The sequence below is a fragment of the Anser brachyrhynchus genome (genome assembly GCF_964034855.1).
Source record: "Anser brachyrhynchus genome assembly, chromosome: 17".
Lineage (NCBI taxonomy): Eukaryota > Metazoa > Chordata > Aves > Anseriformes > Anatidae > Anser > Anser brachyrhynchus.
In genome coordinates this window covers 13,216,925-13,241,031 of record NC_137710.1, presented here as the reverse complement: position 1 = coordinate 13,241,031, position 24,107 = coordinate 13,216,925, and the positions used below count along the sequence as shown (strand labels likewise).

Below are 24,107 nucleotides of genomic sequence, written 5' to 3'. Positions count from 1 at the left end.
GAAGAAAAAAAATGACTTTCGATTGAACAATGCAGACTGGCAGTCCTAAGAAAAGGTAACACCTGATGGTTTTCATTAAATCACTAACACAGCTTCTAGCAGTGCTACTGGACTTTAAAGGAAGCCCACATCCAGTTAGTTTGCCCCAGAAGAAATCCCGAAACAATGATGTGTATAGAGGAGACAACTCAGGTTTCCCTTGATAATCATAAAGGGCTCAAATTACCTTCCTTTCCATCCCCAAAGGGGGCATAAATACTTCATTTATGAGATTGTTTGCGCATGACTAATCTATTTCTACTTGCTAATTGTAATGAGTAATGCATCTTACAAGACAAATATTAGCTTGTAATAATACCTGAACAAGTAGATTTATAACCGTTAAGCGAAAATACAAATAATTAGCAGAAGCTGACTGGTGTTATCTTCTAATTAACTGTAAAGACACTTCCTATTTGGAAGAAAAAGTATCAGGATCTCTCAGGAAGCTGTAGAAAGAAGCAGGCCAAGCTACTGTTCTCTTGAAAAGTAGGCACTAGTCAGGTAATATTTAATTTTCGTGGGAGCTGAATTCAGTCATACTTCCCCCACTGACGTCAGTGCAAGAAAAGCACTTTCAGCCTGTTCCTACCTGCTGAGACCATATGTCCACTGGGAAGAATTTGGCAGCCATCTCCTAGTAGAAGTAATTATAGGAGACAGGAACTGTTCTGGTAGCACAGTTTGGGACTTATTTCTGCACGGCCCGACTAGCTGACCACTACTTACGAAACTTGATCTGAAGGAATGTTGTTGACCAAATACTGGGTTTGATACGTACAGTGCGTCCGACTTGGGCTGCTGTGCCTTGTCTAAACAGACCACCAGAACCCTGCAGCGAAGTTACAAGTGCTTTATTAAATGTGGGTTCTCCTGAAGTGAGGTGGGTATCAGAATCATTACAGAATACATCTCCCGATTGCTTTGTGTTTATTGACACAAACAATGCCAAAGTGATTTCCCAGCTGTTCGGCTGCAAAGTTTGTGTACAGGCTAAAGTGCCGCAGCTCATATTGTATTTGAAAACTGAACTTAAAGGAATTCTGTTGCCTTTGGTACCGCCTGAATGTCTGCTTACGTGCTCTCCGGGGACTTGTGCCCTTGCTGCCGAGAGGCAGGGTTTGAGTATTGATTCCCACCCTGTGCCAGAACGTCCCTGATAGGGAGATCGCTGGCTGACCCCAGGCTGGAGCCAAAGTACACAGCAGCATCCAGGCAGCGGGCATGATGACAGAGTTTGACCTCAGGTATTAGCCTGCGGCAGAAGCAAGTGCGACGCTGTAGACACAGCGTCTGCAAACGGATGGAACTGATGGACTCCTGGCTCTGAAGCTGCAAACTGGATTTTGGCACATATATGGTATCACTACTTCAAAAATAGTGTTCTGGAATAACTTTTTGCCACGCTGATGTAATTCTTTGTTTAAAATCTGCAAGTATTACCTGAAATACTGGGCCTATATTACAGACAGACATTCAGAAGCCAATTGACTTCCCTAAAACCATGAAGGGAATTGAGGATAATGCTTTAAATGTTATCCAGCTCTTACGCTCCCAATTCCTTTCTTCAATTTTGCTGTCTTCTGTGTTCTTAATACCCTGAGGAGAGATCTAGAGACTGGGAATTTGCTCACCCTGCAACTCCGGGGGTCTGTGTCCTGTTGGATGTTAGTAAAGACTTTCTGTGTCTGCTGTGCTAAACAGCAACAAAATAAAGACTTGCATGCATTTGTACAGTCCATCATCCTGGGCTAACATTAAAAGACAAAATAGAGATTCAGTAGCATGAATAACTTTCTCATTTTCCTCAAGCTGAACAGCTGTGATTTTAGTTTAGATTTTACCCAAAAATATTTCTTCCAAGTATGAATTTGGAACACCAAATGTGTTTTGTCAAACACTGTATTAGCTTGGAGTTCTAGAACAGAATTTAGACACTGCTGTGTGCCTGACTTGTAGCTTTGTCAATCGTCTTAAAAAATCTCTGTTAGCAACACTCGCCATACTTCTATCAAAAAAAAAAAAACTAATCTCAGAATAAGGCTGTACCCCAAAAGCCGGGATAAATACAAAATAATCAGTGAGTACAACCACTGCTTGTTTCCTAATACAAGTGGAAAGGTTTGTTTAAATCAGCAGAGTTGATCTTTGCCCAAGTTGTGTCCATGTGCCAGGAAACCGAAGGTCATCCCGGATTAGACAAGAACAAAATCATCTACAGCCTTCAGAAAATAAGGTTTCTAATATGAACTGCTCTTAGTCCAAACGGGCAGTGGATGGTAAAGAACAAGAAGGCAAGGACAATTCCTGCTTTGGGCCAGAAAGCCTGCTGCTGTCATAACCAGGTCGATGTTACTCCTTCCATCTGGTTTTGCAAACCCATTCACATTTTGAATGCTCTTCTGCATAAAATCTCAGTCAAAGAATTTTCAGCAAAAAATATTAACTGAGATGATACGTAGGTATTAGTTTTGTTGTATGTCTTAAGTGAGGCCAAGAGGCTTCAGTCTGCATGCAAGGAAACAATAAATATTACTGTAAAAATCATTTTATCACATGTCAAGCAAAGACAGCCGTTTCAGTTTCTTCCTGAGATGAGTGGTTTCTGTCAGAAAAATCCAAAAAAGCAGTAAAGCAGCATTCGCTGGCCTGCAGAAAAACAGAAGGATGAACAGATATCTCTAAGCTTGCCCAGCAGTCTGAAAGATAGGTTCCCGTTAAACAAACATTTCAAGCTGTGGCTAGTTTCCTGAGTAATTAAATCAAAAGCAGTTGAAATATTTTATTACCTATGAGTATAATTTCTTCTAAGACTAATCTTTTAAGTTGTTAGTAGTAGGAATGTAAAATAGTATCCTTGTAAAAATCCTAGTAAAATAGGATTTCCTCTGTAATTCCTTTTTAAGGTTAGGGCCCGTGAAACCTTAAAATCACAGAGAAATGAATTGTTTCATTTAACAAGGCTTGGAAATAGGGATGTCAACACAGGGCATCTGTGGAAGTGCTATGCCTCTAATTCTTTTATTCATTCTCTGAATTTCAGCAAAAGCTTTCAGCACAACATTTATCTGCAGTTGATGGATAACCGAATGCATAAAACTGAAAAAATAATATCAAAGACATCTAATGAATTATTTTAATACGTGGATCTTTCACAGAGCAAACATCATCTTCCGTATGTTTTGTTTTCTATAAAAATACAGTTTATATGTGGCTTGAAGACAGGATTTAGCTAGAACTCACTATTTGCTCTGATTTACATTTCTTACAACTGAGCTGTGAGTGAACTTGACAGCTTTGTGGCCAAAAGGAAGTCCTGATACTTAGGGTCCGGAACAAAATGGCCTTAAAGAAGTAAGAGAGCAGTAGCAGAATGTAAACCAAAACATTTCTCACTTAATCTCATTATCACTGATGGGCCTCCAGTGGGTCCTTCCTAGTTGTTCACACTCCCAGACTTGGAGCAGGATGGGGGAAAGGAAGGACAGAAGGGAGAACAGGCATCAAAAGTAGAAATTAATACAAATACTGTAATGCGTGTGCCTGAGGAAAGTGAAATGCATGGACATAACCTTTGCATTTTTGTCAATGCACCTGTGACTCACTAACTTTTTTAGTTTTTAGTTGAGCTTCTCTCTTTAAATGACAAAGTCCATGACAATGGTATCTACTTCAAACTGGTTTCTGTTCACCCCAGTTTTGTTCAGGATACAGCAGGAACAACTGCACAACCCTTTTCGGGTCCCAAACTTGTTCAATGGTTTCTTTTCTCATCAGTTTGCAACCTAACTTTTTAGCCTGAGAAATCTAGAAGTATAAAAAGCTGGGGTGCTACTGTCAGGTATACTTTTAATGATAAGAAAAGCAAATCTAGAGAAAAGAGGAGAGGAAAAATTGCAATTCAAATTTAATAGTGCCTGTAATGACTTGAGTATGAGTGATGGATATATGTACAATGAGATATTAAAAATGATCACTTCCTTACAAAGAATCTGCACATTGGTTGCTAAAAGACCTGAAGTTCTGGAGCTGTTGTCTAGAAGGAGTTTATTGTATGTTTTCAGGTGGCAACTCTTGTCATGTATCCATATAGAAATGCGTTAGGCAGTGCTTCAGTTGAGTGTATACTGTGATTTTACTGTGATACTGTTTTCTAAAGAATCCTGGTTTTCTTTCTTTTAACAGTGTGTGAAATTTTTTACATCAGAGTACAATCAAAATAGCCCTACAATTACAAGGATGTGTTAAAGTCAACTCTCGGAGAGCTTTTATTCACAGTTACATGATTTGCAAGAAGAGAAAGGGTATTTCTAGAAAAGAAAGAATTCATATTTGAAGGGAGATGAGGTAGGAGATAACTGAAGACAAACTGGCAGCAGAAACCCACGAGAGCTGCATTGGTTCAGGCTCTAATGTGGTCAGTGATCACAGACCATAGGCCACATTTTTCATTCCTCTATTGTAACAGAACTTGAACGTGACTTAAAGAAGAACAAAGATTTCCTAGGGCTTATAACAGAGCCTTTACGTTATCTTTTCCTGATACAGTAAAGCAAGACAACTGTTAGAATTAAAAAAATTGTAATTTGCTTATATTTTTCCTGCACTTTGTCTAGAAAGGCCATACTGCCTCTGACAGACTTTTTTTTTCTTTTTTTTTTTCTTTTTTTTTTAATTCTGAACTGCAGAGTAAACCTTGTAAGCTTGGCAGGATAAATCCATATGTATTTCAGGGCAATATTTTGCAATTCTTGTTTTAACAGCCATAAACACCTTCTAATGCCAAAGGGGAAGAGGACTTTAATCCAGATAAAATAAATTTCTTAAACACTAAAAACTGTACTCAGATTTATGGGCCAACTTTAATATTTGAGCTCCCATGCCAAAAGCTGCACATTCCACATGTGCAGCACGGGGTGTTGCCTGACTGCCTGCTTCCAAGGTCATAGCACATCAAGCTACATCACCCATCCAGACCTACCCTGCGATCTATTCCAACGAATAAACTTGGAGTTTTGTTCTCAGAATGTGTTCGCCAAATGTTATTTCCATATTTACTTTGCCTTTTAGCCTTAAATCTTTTAAATTTTTCTCTCTTGTAGTATTTTTATCCTGTATCTTATTTCACACCTTTTAATAAGCTGAATTCTTACCAAGCGAGCACAACAACATCTGAAAGATGAAATCTATCTCTTTGATGGTATGAAACCATGACCCAACAGGCCCACTCTCTGCCTAGAGGGCTAGTAGGAGCTTCATGTTAGATTATTAAATCCTTTAGAAACTCAGGTATGTTTATTCATAATGCAAGGTATCTAGCAGACATCACAATTCTTTCCTCTTTTGAGTTCAAAAGTAATTTACAATTAAAAAATATTTGCCATTTTGCTCCGCTTAAATCACGCTCCGCTTTTATTCTGGAGTACTTTCAGTTGTCATTTTCTCCTTTCTGGTTTTCCAAATAGCTCATTTGCCTCAGTCCTACAGAATATTTAAATGAGAATTTACAATTGTGTCTCACAGAAACCAGCAGGGCATGCTGATGCACAAAACTGTTCTTTACCTCCAACTAAAAATAAACACACTCCTTGGGCAGCTCCCTTGTTGTAAGTCCTTGCTGGCCACCACCTCATGTGGAGACTTCTACCACTTACACATCAGCTTTGTAAAGGTCCCTGTGGCGCCTTTATATATATATAATATATATATATATTTTAACTGAAAGCTTGCTACCACATCAATAGCATTTTGACTTTCAGATTGGACATCATACATGGGACTGCCTAAAGCTTTAATTATTAATCTTATTTAGTACTATTTTCAACTACTTTTATTTTTAGCACGGTATTTTCTTGAGAGTAACGGTTTGCATTTGGCTATGGTTTTATTCATCCCTTCCGGTTATACCTGAAATGTCATCTAAATATCACCATGACATGGGAAAGAAGTCAGTGTACTTCTCTGCTCCTGAACTGGTTTTATCCTTCCATCCAAAACCACGTTGTAAAGAGCTTCCTTGTCTTTTCTTGAACTGTTTGCTGGCAATTTAAACTTCGCGTGACCAAACTTAGTCATCCTTTGCTCCTGACTCCCTCACTTCTGTCACTAGTAAAGGCACCGTGTTATTGATATTGCTCTTTATAACAAGTCAGGCACCTCTGGCACCTTCCTTTCTTTCGCAGCTCATTCCTTTGCTCATACCACTGGTCACCACTCTTACTCTGCTCCTGCTGCTACTTCATCCCTAATAGTAAGAAATGACCTTTGCTCTTCCTCACCAGTAAAAGACCTTACCTAGGCTCCTCTTGCCTGCCCCTGCTTCCTTTCCTGCCTCTCTTCTCTCTTTTACAATCCAGAAAATGAGGAAATACTAAGATAATTCCTCTGGTTTTTGATAAAAATATAGGAGCATTTTCTTGTAACCCCATGTGCAGATTTCCTTCTGCTTCACCAGGGTAAGTGTATTGGCTCATGGTAATTGTAATTATGGCTCTCCTATTAACCTGGACTTTTCTTCTCTTTTCACTTTGTGAACGATACGACCTTCAGTTAATCTGTGTCCTCTAAAACAGTTTGAAGATTTCTTTCAACATTATCTTCCAGGTGTGTAAAACTTCCCAAAATTGCCTTTCCACGTCATTAACCTTTTCTCAAACTACTCCTTAATAGGCACTGTTACTACAGTCCTCATTATGAGCAAATAAAGTGAATTTCAGGGAATTTTCAGGTGTATAATTCTCAGAGATGTGTTGAAACATTGACCTCTGCCATATGCATGCTTTTCTGAACCCCCACCAGGGCCTGACCCTGAGGCAGCTGTGCCGTGTGGGTTTTGTTCACCTCAGAAATCCCAGTGACACCAACAGATTTAGTGGGGTGAAGCTGTTTGTTTGTGAGGGCATTTGCAGAATAACAGCTGGGGGGGTCTGGCACCACATCTGGCAGCAGCCTATATTTGATCTTTTCTTTATCCAGGATAAGGAACAGAAACTCCATGAAGTCCCAGCAGATGATCTCTGCTGCTGTTGATTGCCAAAGAACAACACTTTGGTACCAGAGAACACGAAACACCTCAGACAGCCTCACTTGGGCAGGTTTGGAGTCACGTGGGATGTGGTTGTATTGCTTTTGTGCACGATAAAATAATCTGCTACTCGTTTTGATTGAAAATATACGTAGTGTCTGTAGCTATTTCTGTACTTAGGGGTGATCGTAAACAGACCGCCTGGATTTATCTTGCAATGTTTATTGCTAACGATGGTGAACAAGGATGACTAATTCAAAGGCCACAGTCTAATCACTAGCTGGGCTTAAACTGCGGGCCTCATGTGCTACTTCTCTACAAACAGATCTTTTATTGATGTATTTATTTTCCTCATAGGTAGAAGTACCTCCTTTCAGAAACACGGTATCTTGTTGTAAAGCTGAGGTAATTTTTTGTCTTTATTGATACAAGGAATAAACTTACTAATATAGCCAGTCACATATCTTAATGATATTAAAAAGTTACTTAACATGCAATCTCTAGATTATGAATATTTTAAAAAAATATCCCAAAGGACTGTTTAGTATGGATTTAATGTATGGTTTTTTTTTTAATTTTGATTTTTATGTTAAAATTAAATGCTGTTAATTTATTCATGTCAGTGAACTATTTTTCTTTTCTTTTAAGTCTTCAATTTGTGGAAGTAAAGACATTTGGTTTAAAAACAAAACCATTATGTGTTCTTATTCATAACCACTTGAACAAAAAATGTAATTACTGGATAAATTAAAAAACACTTAAGAAATGTATGCAGCCTCATAAAAAGTAGACAATGAGCCTACTGGAAACATGTTTGAAATTAGCCTGTTCAGCTGCACTGTATTGCAAAAACATGCAGTAACAAACTACATGAATCATGGACAATGAACTTCTAAAATAGTCAGGGTTTTGAAATCACTAAATTGAGGAGATTTTGTTTAAGAGCATCTCATGGGTGGGCGGGGGGATCTAAACATTTTTTTTTATTTTTATTTTTTGACTCGGAGAAAAGTTAACGACCGTTTACTTGTATTATATTCATAATTTTGTTCTCATCATTTTCCTCTACCCTATCCTTTCCATTCCTGGGTATTGTAGGCATCTGGAGAGGAAAATGTGGGAAACGGTAAAAATGATGCTTGATTAAATTAGACCCAAGACAATCCTTACTTATACTGCAAAAGCTAGAAGCTGTGCTTGTGAATAACCATAGTGTCTATCTCAAATGTGTGAAAAATTAGGAACAGTTCAAAAAAAAAAATCCATTTGCTGCTCTTCCAGCTAAGGACTATAATTGACCAGAATTTACCTGAAACTTTTTATCAAGACTGTCAGTCAAAACAAGCAAACTCTGAGTTTTATATTCCTGGAGGTTAAAAAAAAAACAAAAAACAAACAAACAAACAAACAAAAAAACCCCACAAGTATAGATAATGTTAAAATAAACCTTTCATTTTCCTTATGAAAATTTTGCAAATCTTAGTTTTCTGTGTGACTTAGGTTAGCAAAATCCTTATAGATTTATCTTTATTAAGCTATAAAACTAAAAAATAAAATTTGAGCAGAGAAATACAAGATTATCTGTCTCTTATTGATTTTTGTTGCCTTGCATTTTGAAGTAATTTGTATTGATTGTGCCTTTGTAATACTTGGATGTCGAAGAAGAGGCTAATTTCTAAGAAAATTGGAAAATGACAAGATATAGAATTATACAAAGTCAGTAGTACAGCTACCACTGTTGCATTTCAGTTAGGATTTGGACTTATATAAACACGTGGGCCTATCTTGACAATAATGATTGTACTGGAAACAACAATTGAGAGGGGGATGTTTTTGCAACTTAGGCTTCTAAGCATTTCTTTTGCCTAGAAATGAGTTACCTTTGACGTGAAATGCCAAAGACGACTTCTTTTTGATACTGATGAAACTTGGCTGACCTCCAGTTCTGCTCCTGGTGTAAGAAGGGCCGAACTCATAACCCTGCCTGAATCCAGCGCTCAAGCCAGTTGTATTGCTCAAGTAAAAATTTTTGTTATAAATCTGAGGTGCTTAAAAGCACAGCAAAGTTGACGTACTTTAATAACAATAAACCCAAGCGATTGCTTGACATTTCAGATTTGTTTTAGCTTTCTGACATCTTTGTTTTTTCCTCCATGTTTAGTTTGAAGCAGAAGCAACACCTGCTGGTGAAAACGAAGTCTACGAAACTGCTGAGCCATCCTCCTGGAAGAACAGGTTTGATCATTACTGTAGACTCTAGTAAGGTGTTGTAGAATAAAATAATCTTGCCTATCACTATTTGGACTCTAATTCTGGGAGGTGTCCAGAAGGGTAGGTAACTGGCTCCTTCCCAGAGCGCTTACCAATAGTGAGGGGTAAGTGTGACACAGCTGATCTCCAGGAGGCTGGAAACTCCGCTCTAGTTCAGAGTTTTGGTCTTGCTGCTTGCAGATTAATACACTGGCAGAATTAATAAGAAAGTTCCTATACCTTGCTACTGCAGAAAAATGGTTGGTTGATCAAGGTAGGAGACCCAATGGTGTTGTTCATGTTCATCGATAAGTTGGCAGTAAAAGAAAACAGGGAATAAAACTTGAATACCCTGAGTTGGGAAACACGTTCCACCACATACCATCTAGGATAATTATGCATGAGCAAGTGTCACTTGTGCTTGTATATGATATCTGTAAGTGGAACAATTTCTGTTCTAAGTAACACTATCGACAGAAGACAGCAAGGGAACTCTCCTGGTTTGGTACTCTGAAGTGAAAGATTAGGCTATAGTGATTTCTCATGTCTATTAAATTGAACATAATATGAAGTCAAGTAACCAGTAAAAGACTTAAAGAGATTTTTTTTCAGTTTAAAAACAAAGTGAACTTTGCAACGCAGAGACGTGGCCAAAACTTTCAACTGATAGCCCTGCACAAATGCAAACAGAACAGCAACTCTTCGACTTTAAAACATTCACTCACAAAGGAAATGTAATTACAGTGAAAGATATTTAGTTGAAAGAGTTGTTAGCTTTCACAAGAATCCCGAAAAAATGGCCGAAGCAGCAGTGTGAGGATATTAACATTTCTCCCCCGAAAATGGATTCGAATGATGTGTTAGGCCCCAGTGTGGGTTATCTTAAGATGGGGAGAAAATCAAGCACAGTTAAGTCATCTCTACTTGGAAGATGCAGAAGAGAAATGCTGACAACTGGTTGTACCGTTTGGAGGGTAAGCAGCCCATGGAGGAAACATGAATACACTCTTCTGCAGGGTCTAATTCTGCAAAGTGTTGTTGCTCTCTGGGATAAATAATAAAGTGATCCTCGATTTCAAAATATTTTTATAATAAGAAAAACATTTTTTTTTCATGTTAATGGATGTTCTATTTCAGAAATGGAACGGATGCTTTATAAAAGTGTTTGTTGTACCCTAGGCATTACTTAGTAATTGGACTTCTAACTGAAGCTGGAGTGTATTAATGGGGAAGGGTGTGTTTTTCAACCTTTGCTGGTTAATACGTGTTGCTCGACAAATTTGCAAGTGTCACATTGTGTTCTCTGTTTATGAGACTTGTCTCCAAAAGAAAGGGGAGTAATATGGACCAGAGTACTCTACTCTGCTGCTTCTGGTTTGCCAGCTTGCAGCAAGTGCTTTCTAGAATATTGGCAGTTTGACTACTTTGTCAGCTTTGTCCCTTACCAGTTCGGAGCTTTCACAACACCTTTGTGGCACTTTGATCTCCTAAATGAAATGAAGGAGGGTAAAAGTCTCTCTCTCCCTGGAGTGAGTTTGCAGTTTATTTGGCAATCTAGTATGTTTAAAAATAAAAATAAAAAGTGCACCTGTAGCTGAATGTGAATATTTAAATTGTGTGTTTGAAAACACCAGTATAGCCCCAGTCTTTGCAAGACAGAATCCTGTTTGGTGTGACAGTGACGTGAGCGGGGCTTGATAGATTTGTCAGTGGCAGAACACACACCGTGAGAACGCCGGCCTGGGTGGAAATTTTCTTTTAGCCCAAATTCTCTCTCTCGCTGTGTGCGTAAGCTGGGTGAATGGCAGTGATGCCTGTTTGTCTTAGAGATTTGTTACTATGAGGTAAGTCCAAACAAACGCCATTCAGTCATTAGAACAGATGCTAATCTTCTTAATTTATTACAAAGAAAATAATCGAAAAAAAAGCCTAAATAAGATTAAAAATCATGATAAGGAAAGCTGCCAGTAGGCACGGAGGGAAAACTTTTCCCACTGAATGACAGCACTGAAAACGTGCTACATTTTCTATGGAATCATAGAATGATTCTATAAGTCCTACGATCCTATGGTTCTATAGATTCTGTGATTGTATAGATCCTATAATCCTATTGATTCTGTAGATTATATGATTCTATAGATCCTGTAGATTCTATAGGTTCTACGGCCCTATAGATTCTATGGGTTCGATGATCCTATAGATCCTATAGATTCTATGATCCTATGATTCTATAGCTCCTATAGATTCTATAGGTTCTATGATTCTACAGATACTATACATTTTATAGATTCGATGACTCTATAGATTCCATGATTCTATAGATCCTATAGATTCTATGATCCTATGATTCCATGGGTTCTATGATTCTATAGATTCTATGACCCTAGTTCTGTCCCAAAGCTTAAGTTTCTAAACAAACTTTGTGTTTCGGACGGTGACAGTCGCTTTGTGTCCCCCGTGCAGGGTGCAGCAGCCGGTCCGTGTGAGGTTCAGGCTGCTGAGCTGTGACCTGCACCTGTGGGTTCCTGAGGGCTGGACCCAGCAGGACACCGTGAACCTTGAAAATCCCGAATTTCGGGGTTTCTTACGAACAAAATCCTCAATAATGACACGAGACGGCTTCACTGTGCGGCGGGCCCCCCCCTCCTGCAGCCGTTACCCGGACGGGGTGCCCACCAGCCGCCCCCGAGCCCCATTTCCATCACCCCCCCGCCTCACCCCGACCCCCCTGCGCGCTCCCGCCTGCGCGCCCCCGGCGGGGCGGGGCCGCGAGCCGTGAGGGGAGGGGAGCGAGTCGGGGGAGGGAGGGAGCGGAGAAAAAAGGGGGCGGAGCCTCCCGCCGCGCCCCGCCCCCGCCCGCCGCGCGTCACGTGTGTCGGCGGCGCCCAATGGCGAGGCGCGGTGCGGCGGGCGGCCGCCATTGCTGTCAGAGCGGCGAGAGGCAGCGGCGGGTGCGCGAGGGCGGCCGGGCGGGGCCGCAGCGGGGCCGCCGCCAGCAGCGCTCCCGCGGCCGGGCCCGAGCCCGGGGCCGCCGCCGCCGCCTCTCCTCCTTCCTTTCCTTCCCCTCCCTCCGCTCCCGGGCTCCTTCGGCCGCAGCAGCGAGCGGAGGGGCCGCGGCCTCCGCCGGGCGGCGCCCCCCCGCTCCCCGCCGCTTGCAGGCCGCGGAGCCGCTCCGCCCGCCGCCGGGGGGGGGCCGCGGCTGGGCCCTGAGGGAGGCCCCCCCCCCTTCTTCCTCCTCCTCCTCCTCGCTTCGCCCCCCCTCCCCGCCGGGGGCCCCCTTGAAGCAGCGCCGCCCCGGCCTCGCCGCCGCCGCCTCACGCCCCCTGCCGGCCGCGCTGCCCCCCCCTGCCCCGGGCTGGGGTCGGGGCTTAGCGCCCGGTGCTCCCCCAGCCCCGCCGGGCCCGGCCCCTCAGACATGCCCCGCTCCGGCGGCACGGCTCGCCGAGGATCATGACGGCGGCGGCCAACTGGGTGGCGAACGGGGCCAGCCTGGAGGACTGCCACTCCAACCTCTTCTCGCTGGTGAGTGGGCACCGGGGAGACAGGGCGGGGGGGGGGGGGGGGTACCGGGGGGTGGGTCGCGGCCGGCCCCGGTGGGGGGTTTTTTAGAGCCCCGCTGCGTGGGGCTGCTCCTCCCGCTGGCTCCTCCCTCGGCTCGGCGCCCCGGGGTTGCTTCGTGCTGCTGCGCCCTCCCCGCGCGGCTGCTGGGGGGCAGGAGCTGGATGGAGCGGCCCCCTCCCCGGTAAGGCGCTGCCAGCCTGGTGGGGTCCCTGCTGGCGGGGACAGGCGCCATTTCGGGGGCTGGGGGCCTCTGTCCTGGCACGGCCCCGCTGTGTGTATGGGGCTCGGGTGGGCAGAAATGCTGTTTGTTTGCCTTTTTTTTTCTTTTTTTTTTTCCCTTCGCTGGAGGGAAGCAGCTGAAAATGGGCTCTGGTGGTTAGGCGGATAGCCGAGATGTCATCCTCCCGTCTCGTTGGTGATCGACAACTTTGTACTCGGCTCGGTTGGTTTAACGCTGCAGGAATTACGTTATCAGCCAGCTGCAGCTTCGTGAGCTAAATTTGAAGCGAGAAAACGGTCTGTTTCCGTGTAAGGGCAAGGCCCCTTGGAAGTGGGGCTATTGCCGTGCCTTATTTTACCTGCCACCTGCAGGAGCCGCGTCCCTTGTGGCGGGGCAGCAGCCGGGTGAGTGGGAGGGCTGCTGGATCATCCCTAGCCTTCTCCTGCTGCTGGGGCAGGAGGAAGGAGGAGCTCACGGTGCGTGGCGTGGTACGGCTACCACAAACTTGGAACGCAGGCTTGGCTCTGGCATAGAAAAGCTCTTGGTGGGTAGCATCTCCCTTAGCCAGTGCTCTGCAAGAATTGGAGGTGGGTGAACACATTGATTTTTAGGTGTTTTTTTTTTCCAACAGAAAGGAAGAGACTATTGTTAGCTCTCTTGTAAGAATTAAGGGAAAAATAATGGAAGGGAAACTCAAAATGTGAATGATCCATCTTTTTGTTTAATATTTTTTTTTCTGTTGCTGTACGTTTGTTATTTTGCTTCTGTTGGCTTGTTTATGTCTGTATGCTTTCCGTATCTTGCTCATACCTACTGAGAATTTGGGACAAGAGCTGTTGTCATTTACGCTGCTAGGAAACTGGCCCAGAGATTCTTCCGCGAGAATAAATGCGGTTCTTATCTTTGGCTCTTTGATGAACTTTTACGTTACTTAGGCTTGTACGTAGGCTTTTGCTTGACAGAGTTTTCTGGGACATACTGGTGTACAGCAGCGCTATGTGTGTGGAGGTGCGGGGATTGTTACAGGGATCCTGAATACACGCAGAGAAAAAACAATAAGCACGAGGGAGACGATCGTATCAGGTTGTAAGAGCGAGGTGGTGAATGTTTATCCTTTACCTATAGAGTTGTGAGGTCCCCGTTTATTCACGGAAAATCAATTAGCGTGTTTCTGAGGAGCATAACTTCATGTAGCTGCAAACTGCAGATCTGTCATTGGCAGCATTAATTGGCGGTGTGCAATTAGCGCGTGCTAGAACGTGGAGTTATTTCATAGTTGTTGTGGGTTGGTGTCTGCTTTGTTTTTCACCCTACTAGGGAAATGTTAAATCTTTACATGGGTGCGTAACATCGTCAAAATAAATCCAGCCGAATTCTTTTGCGAGTGGGCTTAATAATGATAATGAGTTTAACGTGCCACCCTTTAATCTCCGGTGTGATTTTGTGAGAGCTCTCCATACCTGGCATGGGGTGCTGTGCATCCAACTGCAATGCTTTTATTGTTTCCTGGCTCTACGTGCTAAAAATAGCCAATTAAATAGTATTTTTTCAAACGTGTATACACGCATATATACAAATGCACGGTGACTATTAGTGTGAGTTATTTTCAGTTACATCAGTGTTTGCTGGGGTTCACATACCAGTGCAGGGTACTGGGAAAGGAAATACTGACTGGGAACCTGTGGCCGACAGCGGTTGACCTTTTCACCTCAGATTGTCATATTCTTTCAAAAATTTATGAAGTGTTAAAGGTACAGTAGTCTGGATTACTAATTAGAGAAGCTTTTGCCAATCATTTACTTTTGCAGTGCAGCAGAAGAAAAGGGTGCGCAACCCCGCTAGCCGTGGATGGGAAATCACCCGTCTTTAGGAGCGCGGTGAATTGCGAGGCTGTCCTAAACCCGTCCTGCTGGTAGGCGCTGGCTGCTAGAGGTCATTGTTTATCTCCCGCTTTGTTTTGGGTTGGAATCGAGAAGGAATGCTCTTGCCTGGAGAGCTGCAGCTCAGAAATAGGATTTCTGCGTGCTTGTGTTGAGGCGCACTTCTTCCCACGAGCGCTGGTTTCCGAGGAGCGCTGTCTTCCCAGCCCAGAGCAGCCCAGGCTCTGCTGCGAGTCTGTGCTGGTCGCTGTCGTGGATTTGGGTTGCTTTGGCAGTTCGGGAATTGTAGCTTTATTTTTGTGTCAGCTGCAGGCAGCTTAGAGAGATGACAAGCACCGCTTTTTATTTGAATCTCTTCAGGGGAAATATTTTCTGAAAGTATTTTATGTTTGTATGAAAAATATTACCTAAAGCTTTCTAGTAACCGATTCTGCTTTATTGGTGACGTCCAGAATGTGCGCAGGTCTGTAGCTTACAATATTTCACGTGAGGGGAAGGTGTAGTCTGACGTGAGTCTTACAAACCTGGCTTTGAGCATCCAGTCACTGAAAGAGCTCTCGGGCTTGCGCAGCTGCATGTTGTGAGGTGTCCCCCTGGACGCGGCGATGCGCAGGGCTGCAGCCTGCGCCGTGCATTGTTCTGCGCCGAGGCAGGAATCCAGCGCCCTTTGAGAAAACGGGGTGGTGTGTGTGCTCTGCCGGGCAAGGCAGCGTGCACAAAGACTTCTGGGCTCCTGCTGTAAACGTCAAGCGTCTTTGAGCAAGATGATGCAAGGGTCGCTTTGGATATTTGTCATCGGAGTGCACCTCGGATGAGAACTTGTCTGCGCTCTGCGGGGCGATGGGCTCATTAAAACACACCAACGGCTGCGCTTGTAGCCCAGCAGGAGAAGAAATTGTATTTATCCGAACTGTTACGGCAGCAGTCAAAATGTCTGCTGCTGTTTCGGAAAAAGACTGTTTGTTTGTCAAAACATTACTTAATAAGAAAGTGTTAAGGGCTGGTTTCATTAAATCCTAATGAAGAGTTGGCTATTAACTATCTCCAGACAAAATGCTGCGAGGTAACATGCTGGTCCTGGAGTTTTAATACCGTCCTCCTCTGAATAATCCTGAATCACAGAGGTAGCCTTACTGAAATTAATTTGGTTCTTCCTGTGCGTAAGGGTTAATCACGCGAAGGCTTGCACGAGGTGCCGAGACGTTTCCTCACCTGCCCGGCTTGGCTGCTGTGGTGATCAACAGGCACGAGTCGCTCTCTGAAACAGGGCCGAGGTTGCACAACATCTCGTGTGCCGCAGCTGGAGAAGGCGGGCAGAAAGGTGTCAGGAGTGACTGAAAATGTGGAGCAGCTTTCGTGTGATGGAAGGTTAGATGCTGTGGGAGGCTTCAGCCTGGAAAAGACGACGGTGTGCTCGGGAAGCCATACAAATTTATGTAATGCTTGGTAGCATCTGCTAGCAAAGAGGTCGGGAGCACTTGTTTGAATGCATTCTTACAGAAACCTGCTGCAAGAAAGGGCTGGAGAGCAGGAATTTGGTCTTCGCTCCTGCTGGTGCTCCAAGTCGAACTTACAGGGTCACTGGGGGGGTTCTGCATTCGGCTCACCAGCAGTGACAGGAGCTGACTTCGATCAGTGGGTCTTGTGGCCATTTTCATAATGAAACTGAAAGGGGCCAAGGGGATCCGAGAGGGCGTTGGAAATTTGTGCTTAAAGGGTTTTTTTTGTGGCATCCGAAAGTGAAGATCAGGAGTGCAGAGTTTGCTGTAGAAGTTCTCTTGGTTCTCTTCAGTGGTGCATAATTGTCAGTAAAAGACTTTGTCGTAAACGGTTGATTGCCCAACCAAATCCATAAGCAGTAGGAAATGAACTGGTATTAGCTCTTGGTTATCTATGCGGGGCTCCAAGGCAGGTAGGATGCTGCCTCTCTACGTGGTAGGTATCATGCTTGTTTCACATTTTATGGAGGTGTGACTTCATGTATATATTTTTAAGAAATGGAATTAACTGCGGAAATTTCCCAGCAGTATTGGATTCTTCAGTTACTTTTTCTTCTGAGTTTTATTGGGTTACGGGGTAGAAGTAGAAAAGCTGCGTTAGAAAGCTTTCTCACTTTAATCTCATAGGAGACTATTTACTCTGAGTTGGAAGAATCTCGGGGGGTAGGCTTTTTTGTCCTGTCAGAGTATTCAGGAGTTTAACGTCGTCCCTTCAGGTGTGAGCTTAAAGAAAATAGGTGCGGGTTCCCAAAGAGGTTGGGGCAGAGCGGCGTTCAAAGCCGTGCTACCTTTAGCTTGCCCCCTCTTGGGAATGGAGTTGATGTGTCGGGCAACTGACCTCTTCTGAATAACACACAAGGAAAATCAGGAGGAGTTGTATTTGCAGATCAGGACAAGGTGTGCTGAAGGGTCCTGAGCTAGCCAATGGGAAATATTTGAGGGAGGATTTCTTGACCTCCTGATGAGGTTCTGAGCACACACATGGGGCTGGGAAACCTTGCCCAAGGACCACATCCTGCTTCTTGTAGCAGCGTGAATCCTTTGGAGAGAGGGCTGCTGTCAGCATTAGCACAATTCAGAAAATACTCACGTTGCAGTGATGTGGCTGACCCGCTTATCTAGGATTTTTTTTAGGAATCGCAACTTTCACTTGCTCTAACACTAGCTGAAAAAACCTTTCTGGATTTTTCTACATAACTGGTGCAGCACTGACATCAGAACCCTGGATCTCAACAACGTTTTGATCCCAAGTTTTTTTTTCTTTCCCTTCTGCTTCCAAGAGCACTTCCTAATGTGAGAGAGATTAAAGAAGGAACTCTTTAATCCTAAATGTAGACCTTTCTTCTATTATTTTCCTCCTTTACAGTGCAATTGTCTTGACAAAATCTATACAAACTGAAATCTTCAGGGAAGAAACTTTTGTGAGATAGCTGCTGAACGTGTTAACTGGATTGGGTTGGTCACTAGGTGAAAAAGGAATTTTTATGGATGTTCTTCCTTTTTTTTGTATCTCTAATTATTCAGAAATGCTGTGCCTTGATGAAGGGTGTGTGTGTAGATAGACTGCTCTTTAAATGCCCGGAGGTATCAATGTTACAGGAGCTGCATACTTTGTAATCGGCTGAACACTTGTGCTTGTTGGGTAAAGCTTTCTGGTTGCTGCTGAGGGCTCTCAACCTTCTGTCTCTGCCCTGGGTTGGTTGCTGCAGGGAATCCCCACCCAGTCCTCACTTCTACCCTCTCAGCTGTGGCAGCATCCTTCTGTCCATTTGCCTAAACCATCCCTGCTCTTACCAAGCGTGCTGCTACAGTTTTCTATCCCATCCTGTGGCTGGGACCACGTTGTGCCTCTGCTTTCTCTCGTTGTCTTCCCTTGCTCTTGCATCTCCTGCGTTACTGGGACTTATTCCAAAGGTGTCAGCCCTGTTCCGTCCCTGCCTTTTATTTTTTGTTTTGTGCCCGGTGAATCCTAACTCCCGTAGGTGCTGTTGTCATGAAACATAAACTACCATCTTTTGATTGTTTTCCTAGTTTTTTCTAGCTCATGGTGTTTGATGAAGTTTACCAGTGGACTTAATTGGGTTGCTGTCCTGAACCCTTCTCTTAATCTTGTGTGTGTGTGATGCCTGCAGGCAACTGAGTAGCTCTGGCTAGGTGCAGGTCTGTCCTGGCTCTTGTCCCGAGGCTGACCAGCTCAGCTTTGTACTCTCTCGATCCCTGTATTCCTTCCCCATTTTGTGTTCTCTGCGTGAGCTGTGCGCTGCTGTTTTCCCGCAGAGTCCAGCACAGTGGGATTTGGGACTTGGTGGTGCCATGGTAACACAAATAATATGAAAAAAAATACTGCACTGATTAGAAGTATGCTTGTTTTAGTATTATCCTGCCAGTTTTTAAAGTGCACGAGTGTTTTCTCACATCCCAGTCCTTCTTGATTTGTTTATACAGTGTGTATTTACACCGGGGGCATCCTTCTTGCTCAGCCCAAGCTTCACTACTGCTTGCATTTGAAGCTCCTCTTTCCCAGCATTTCCTGCCATCAACTGGCAGTTTCCAAGAGAAACCAGCTAATAAAGACATATTCCTCTATCAGGCCCCACAGCACCCCTCAAACACGGTGCTGAGCTAGATTCCCTCTGCAGGTGCTGCGAGGTGCATACGCGATGCTCCCGACAGCCGCGTGCGTCGCTTCCTGCTGGGGCTTCAGTGAGTTACGTGGTCTTGGGTTTCCGTGCTCTAAAATGGTGATGATGACTGAAAACAGACCATTTTGCCGTGTAGTAAGTTTAACTTTTCAGGTCAGGAGCTTTCTTTGCTCCTTACTCAGTAAGGTGACGCCTGCATTTTCGTAGATGACAAATCTAAGAGGTCTAAGCACTCTTTTTGCTGGCTTGTTCAGGGATTTTTGATTAGTTTTGATAAATTCTGACTTGCTTCCTACCTCACTCTGTTGAACAGTGTTATTTCTTACTGAGTCATTTGTGGCTTAATTAACTTTCCAAAGCAGAGTTGCAATGGTGCGTATGGAAATATGACTTGAGCTTTTAGTGACGTTCTCTCCTTTGTTTCTTTGAAACAGGAAATTTTGTGTTGCTGTTGTCTAATGTGCCTCTAGGCAATATTTACGTTGATGTGACTAACACAGATGAGGTCAAACATATGCAAAGGTCTTGTCCCCATGCTAAGGAACAAATATAATTATCTTCTGAAAATGGAGAAAAATGGCTGGTCCTCTAAAATTAATTTTTTAGTGTAAGATATGACATGCTTTTATTTCTGGATCACTTCTAGGTACTTCCTTCCTTCTCTCACCAGCCACTGTTGCAGGGTAACGTACCACTCTCAGCTTTCTATGAAAGGAAAATAATATTAATTACAGGGAAAAGATGTGCTTCCCCTCGACCCTTTCATTTTTCTCCCTCCCCCTTTGCTCTTTTCTATGCCTTAGTGACCATGAAAGGATTCATGAGCTCGTGTTTAAGCCCAGATCAGGCTACTGACATAGCGAAAACCTCTTCCTCTGAGCTCTTGCCCTGTACCCATGACTTCTTTCTCCCCCCTCCAGCACTGGGCAGCAGCATGGGTTGCAGCCAAGTCCGAGTGGCTTTGTGACCCCAGCCCGTGTGTCAGAGAAGGACGTTTAAAGCTCGTTCAGTAAAACTACTTAATTCATCCTTCAGTTGCAAAGGAGTTATGCTGCAGTCAACGCCTTGTTGTTCTTACAGCTCTATATTTGTGCATAAAAAATGGTATTTTGTCAGGACAGAGGATCAAAAAGAAAACTTGGAGGTAAACTCCTCTATAATACTGATCCAGGTGTTGGCACCCTTCTATTTTTTGGTTATGGTGCTTTCAGAGCTAACGGCTATGAGATACAAGTTTCAAAATGTGTCGGTGTGTGACAGTACAAAACCTTATTTTTTTTCTCCTTGGAGTCTCTAGTTTACTCGGAAGCTTTCAGATCTCGTCTGGTACATCTGCACTTGCTTAGGGTCGGGTTTTTCGAAGTCTTGGTTCACAGTCATAGATGGTCTGCAATGCTACTGAATTTGTTGCTGGGGCTAGGCAAGCTATGAAATCAATTCCAGGAATGTCTTGCAGTAACCATGCCAAACACTTTTTATACAAAAAAAATAATTTATCTGCTGGCAGAGTAGGCTAATTGGTTAAACGACTTGGTTCTGAATTTGCTGGTTTCATTGTTAGCCTGGTGTTTCTGATTATTTAATTCTGTTTGTGTGTTTTAATACAATTTTAAGTTGAGTTCTCTGAATTTCCAGAATTTCCTGCTGGTAAAAGGTGCTGGATCCTTGTATTTGCAGGAGTGACAGTAAGAAAGCTGGCAAAGTAAATCTACATGACCAGTCATGTAGTGGATTTACGCACTTCCTTCTATATTAAGGAAGATTCATATGGAAGAATTCTTGAGAGGGGTAGGCTTTTTTTTTTTTAAGGCTAAGGCCTTTTGGCAGGCTGCCTACCAGTTCAAGCATTCCTTGCTGTCCCTGTTGAGGGTGGACGGTGTTGATGCTGGAGGACGGAGGCTGCCCACCTGTGGATGTGCCGCAGTGACCGTCCCAGCCCACGGCGAGGAGGCTGGGCCAGGGCCGGTTGGGGCAGGCAGCGCGAAGCAACCACGTGAGCTGCTGCCGGTGGTCACGAAGCAGCTGCTCTTAGATGTGGTGTTCAAAAATGTTTGAGTTCTCAGCTCTGAGATGCTTTTTTTTTAATAAGGGAAGAAAAGGAACTGCAGTCTTTAACTCAGTAGGCCAAAGTTTACTCTGCTTGGGTTGTTATTTCCTCTCCCCCCTCCTCCTCCTTTTTTACTGCCCATATGTCAGATTACTTGGTTTGGGAAACATCTGATAGTCCATTGTATGACTCTGATGTTTGATATTTCCTTCCTTCTGTTAAAAATAAAAAGTTAGAGTTGGGGGAGAGAGAAGATTCCTTCGTTTACTTGCAGATTTGCTTTTAATTTCTCTCTTGTTGCTGTTGACATGTCTTCTGTCTTCTTCTTTCGACTTACTTCTGGACAACTTCTTTTCTGTGAGAGGGGATTTATTTTAAAGTTTGGAAAGTGGGCAGTTACTTAGTTTGATTATGTGCTTTTGAAGGGAACGTGGATACCTAATCATTCACTCCCTCTAGAGCGAGGGAAAGGATTATTTGGTTAGTACGTTGCACATTTGTTTGCTTTCTTTTGTGTGCTATCTGAAGTGGCTGAAGAGTGCGGTGGTAGTTCTCATTTTATTATCTGTTCTCAGCTGTCTGCTCGGAAGCAAAATATAATGGGTTCCCTTTTGTGGAGAAACTGGCCGGAGTGCTGTGGAGCTCTGTGCTATCTTTTGGCCTGCTCAGTAAAATCGTGGCATAACCTGACCTGCAGAGGTTCAAAGATCGTAGTGTTAGGGAGGCCTTACCACAAATCTTGTTTAAGTGCATCAACCACAAAAGGAGAATTTTACAAGCTGTCGTAGGAGCTGGATTACAGGTTAGTAAACACGTAAACCTAGGGTCTGTTAAAATGTAAACAAAGCATTCAGTTCCTTCTGTCTGTTGACCTGGAGAAGATGTTGTGCTTCCAGACATTATACAGCACACATTGATAGATGTTTGTTTATCCTCCCTGCTCACTTCTGACATGGGTAAGCTTCATTCGCCTTCCCCTCTTCCACATAAAAATGCCCCAAACAAAATCAAAACCCACCACGTCTTGTTTTTAAATGCTTTTGTCAGTTTTCGGTTTAGGGGGTAGGCATGTTATCCGTGTAGGCAGATAGATCTCACCTAGTAGTGCCTAGTGAAACCTGGGTTCCTACCTATTTGCTACCTGTTTTGTTGTTGAAATTGGCTTTTCAATTTCCCTTTCTCGTGCTGTGGCTCTGACATGACAACGTCCTAGTTCTTGCACTCAGACTGGTAAGCAGGGGTGCGTGCGAGTGCATGCCTGTGCGAGATTGGGTCACGTGCCTACCTGGGATGGTGCTATCATATTTCAGTTTCCTTATCTTGTGTATCTCGAATATTTTTGACTTGAAAGCGTCTTTTCAAGTAGTGGCTAAATCTCAGCCCTTTGGCTGCCGGCCATGCTTATCACATTATCCTTGTACATCTCTGGTGAACCTCGTCGCAGTCTTTATGGTGGAAGGAAGAGAGCTGGAGAACCAGGCACCAGTTTGGCACCGTCCAGTTAACGGGCTGGAGATCTGTCAAGCAAAGCCATTCGCTGCAGCGGAAAGTTGTTGATCTACCCTAAAGGTCATCTTCCAAGAATTCCTTATTTTTTTCTTGCTTGTGTAAAGCCCGCTCCTGATTTATGCCACCCTTTTAAAGTCAGTGAGTTAATTTGGCATAGATTTCTTCCACTGTGTGAAATCTTTAAGCTCTTGTTGGTGGGCTCTTATCCTTCCTACTCTAATTTTGTAAGCAGATTTTGTCGCTTAGCAGGTTTCCTCTTCTCCCCCTTCATTTTATCATCTGAAAATTTTGAAAAACGCTTTTCTGTGCTTTGATTCCAGGTGTTTTCTGCTGTGAAAGTGGACGTTTTTCCATGTCAAGTGGCTGTTTAACTGCAGGAGTGCTTTTCCCTCTTGGCCTGTGCTTATTTGGCTTCTTTATTAATAAAGTATATGCTGATTTCTAATAAATATTTGAGAATACTTATTAAGGTCTTCCACTTCACAGATTTTCCTTCTCCAATGGAAGCTTTAAGAAATTCTGGGTTATAGCTGTCTGAGATGCTGGACTCTAGGAAGGTGCTGTTCTTTGTCATCGTGTGCTCCTTCTTTCTGCTGTGTTTTATTTTAGACTTTTCGTTTTACTATTTAGCCCTGAAGTTCTGTGGCTGTTGGGGTATATATCAGCAGTTTGGGCCTTTGTATCAGGTTACTTTCTTCTATGATTGCCACTCAAAAATTCTTTGGCAGCTTCTCCATCTGCCAGGACTGCTGAAACGAGCATTAAGCTGGAGCCCGTTTATATTCTCCACTGGGAAGGATGGTAACCACCTCAAATTCCTGTTGAGACTGGTGTGACTTTTGTGTTTTGGAGCAATCTGTTAATCTTCCTAGCTGCCTCTTCTCCCTCGTACACGGGGTTGTGCTGACATCTAGGAGAGGGGGGAAGAAATTTTTCTGTTGCTACTGGTTAGTTTTTAGGCACAGCAGCTCCCAGTGTTAGTTTGTGGCTCTTACCGATGGTATGTATGGACTTTGTTTTAAATATCTTGGTTTTCTGGTCGTCAGGACCGTGATGCGGTATCTGAAATGTTCTCAGGCACAGGACTCCATCAGGAGTACTTCTGATAATAGGATTTTGCTTACAGCTAAATCCTTCACCGAGACTTGCAAAGATAAAAGATGACCTACGAGTACCCCGATGCTGCTGCTCGTCACCAACAGCTCCGAAGTAGCAGCGCTCAGATAATCTGCTCCAGGGGGGAGAGGGCAGCGTGCTGCGGAGCGAGGAGAGGGAGCCGGCAGAAAGCAGGCTGGGGCACGCTGCTGCTGCTGCGTGCCGGGCGTACTCAGGTGCTTGCTGGCTTTTGAGAAGAAATGAACAAAAAAGGGGTAACTTGTTCATCCTTTTTTAAAAGATCCTTAGTGGCTCTCCTTTGTTTTCCAGCCACTTGACAG

General features: G+C 43.6%; 2 protein-coding genes across 9 annotated transcripts in view; both read left to right on the top strand.

Moving 5' to 3' along the window:
- The window catches only part of LOC308179437 (uncharacterized protein), a 131,272-nt gene extending 119,200 nt beyond the window's left edge, over positions 1-12,072 (top strand). For 2 of the 5 annotated variants that reach the window (XR_013940367.1, XR_013940368.1), the window contains exons 10-14: positions 6,589-6,642; positions 7,015-7,133; positions 7,421-7,468; positions 9,225-9,298; positions 9,926-12,072. The gene's annotated coding sequence lies outside the window, so the exon portion shown is untranslated. Of the gene's footprint in view, positions 1-6,588; positions 6,643-7,014; positions 7,134-7,420; positions 7,469-9,224; positions 9,302-9,925 lie in introns of those variants that run through there. The other 3 variants (XR_013940369.1, XR_013940370.1, XM_080559603.1) reach the window with 2 other exon arrangements.
- Positions 12,073-12,255: 183 nt separating this feature from the next.
- MED13L (mediator complex subunit 13L) overlaps positions 12,256-24,107 on the top strand; it is a 190,340-nt gene continuing 178,488 nt past the window's right edge. For 2 of the 4 annotated variants that reach the window (XM_080559578.1, XM_080559575.1), the window contains exon 1: positions 12,256-12,835. Coding sequence is in view for 2 of the 4 variants with exons in the window: in XM_080559575.1 (XP_080415701.1) it covers positions 12,764-12,835 (72 nt within the window). In the remaining 2 variants the exon portion in view is untranslated. Of the gene's footprint in view, positions 12,836-13,020; positions 13,056-13,082; positions 13,682-24,107 lie in introns of those variants that run through there. The other 2 variants (XM_080559576.1, XM_080559577.1) reach the window with 2 other exon arrangements.